The sequence below is a fragment of the Emiliania huxleyi genome, assembly GCF_000372725.1.
Source record: "Emiliania huxleyi CCMP1516 unplaced genomic scaffold EMIHUscaffold_5976, whole genome shotgun sequence".
Classification (NCBI taxonomy): domain Eukaryota; phylum Haptophyta; order Isochrysidales; family Noelaerhabdaceae; genus Emiliania; species Emiliania huxleyi.
In genome coordinates this window covers 1-1,465 of record NW_005197520.1, presented here as the reverse complement: position 1 = coordinate 1,465, position 1,465 = coordinate 1, and the positions used below count along the sequence as shown (strand labels likewise).

The following is a 1,465-nucleotide window of genomic DNA, read 5'->3' as shown; positions in this document are numbered from 1 at the left end:
CTGCCCGCCGCTTTGTGCGCGGGACATCCGAGCGCCACGAGGCTCCGACACAGCTCCCGACTAGCGTCGGCTCCTGCTCAGACAGGCGCCAACCTATCAGTTCTCAAAGCGACCCACCACCATCCCTCATCTACCGCCCGATCGAATCGCATTCGTCTCTTGCGAGTCCTCTTGCTCCAAGAGGTTCCAGAGAACGGGGAAACTCTGAGCTCCCTCCGCGTACGCTACGCTCCCATCGGAGAGAGCCCCAGAGTCTTACCGCGCTCCGGATCCTCTTTAGCCCATCTCTGAGAGTTAGAGCGACTGGCTAGAGACGACGACGACGATACAGTTCAGGGAGAATCCCCCGGTCAGATCTTCATTCAGATATTTTGACGGATGACCGAAAATGGGCAAAAACGGGGTGATTTTGGTGCCAGGCGTAGTGCCCTTTCGCTCGCTCCGTAGTGTGCCATTTGCCTCCTCTTAGCGGCACGATTATCTGTTCGTCTGCCGATCTGGGGTAGCGATCCGGTGTCGATGGAGTATCTCCGACAATCTCTGGGGCCTGCACGCCGTTCTGGGCCTGCACCACATGACTTCCCTCTTTCTTGCCCTGCTGGCGTCCGCCGCGGCGGCGCCTGCCACGAAAGGCCGCCCGCGCGCGACAGAGCCGCCTAGCCCGCCCGCAACCCCCCCCAAGATTCGGTACGTTGTCACCGAGGAAAAGCAGACCAACGTGGCGACGACCAAGGGTGGCGCGCGAGCTCCAAGCAAGGTGGCGCAGATGGCGGATGTTGTGGGCGGAGAGGTCAAGAAGACAATCGAAGCAGCCCTCAAAACCCTCACAGTGGTCGAATTCGAGGACAACAGCACGGCGCGAGCCTTCCAGGACCAGGCGGAGCGCTCGGGGCTAAGGGTCGAGGAGGATCAGCAGCGCTTCCTAGCAACAAGCTCGGCCTCGGCTTCGCGGAAGCGGCAGCTAGCCGAGGGAACGCCATGGGGGATCGAGCGTGTGTACAACGAAGCGGTGCCGGACGCCTCCTTCTTCCCGTCGGCGGTGACGCATCCGCTGTGCATCATCGACTCCGGCTACCTGCTCGCACACCCTGACCTCCCCTCTGACGCCACCGCGGCGGACCCGTCCCAAGCTGACCCAGCCGGCACGCGTTACTTCGGCGGCGACATCTGCAACCACGGCACGCATGCCCTCTCCGCCGCCCTCTCCGCCGCCATATCCCCTCCCCGCCATCTCTCCGTCCGCCCCCTCTACCCCACCCTTCCTCCCTTCGTCCCAACAGGAACGCATGTCGCGGGCACCATCCTCGCGGTCTGGTGGGCACGGGGAGGGAATGGTTGGCGTTTTTCCGGGCGCGGCTTGACTTTAAGATTGGCTAAGGGGGTTTGGGGAGGGTCTGTTTGCTCCGTCTGATTCTAGTTCGTGGCTGGGGTAATTTAGGGGGGGTTGTCTTGGTACCTATGTCTT

General features: G+C 62.3%; 1 protein-coding gene across 1 annotated transcript; it reads left to right on the top strand.

Annotated features, from left to right (window-relative positions):
• Positions 1-574: 574 nt before the first annotated feature.
• EMIHUDRAFT_124623 (hypothetical protein) lies at positions 575-1,314 on the top strand (the record flags this gene model as incomplete). The annotated part of the gene is made up of 1 exon (XM_005764335.1): positions 575-1,314. A coding segment is annotated over one exon (740 nt), but the record flags the coding sequence as incomplete, so codon positions are not given.
• Positions 1,315-1,465: the final 151 nt, after the last annotated feature.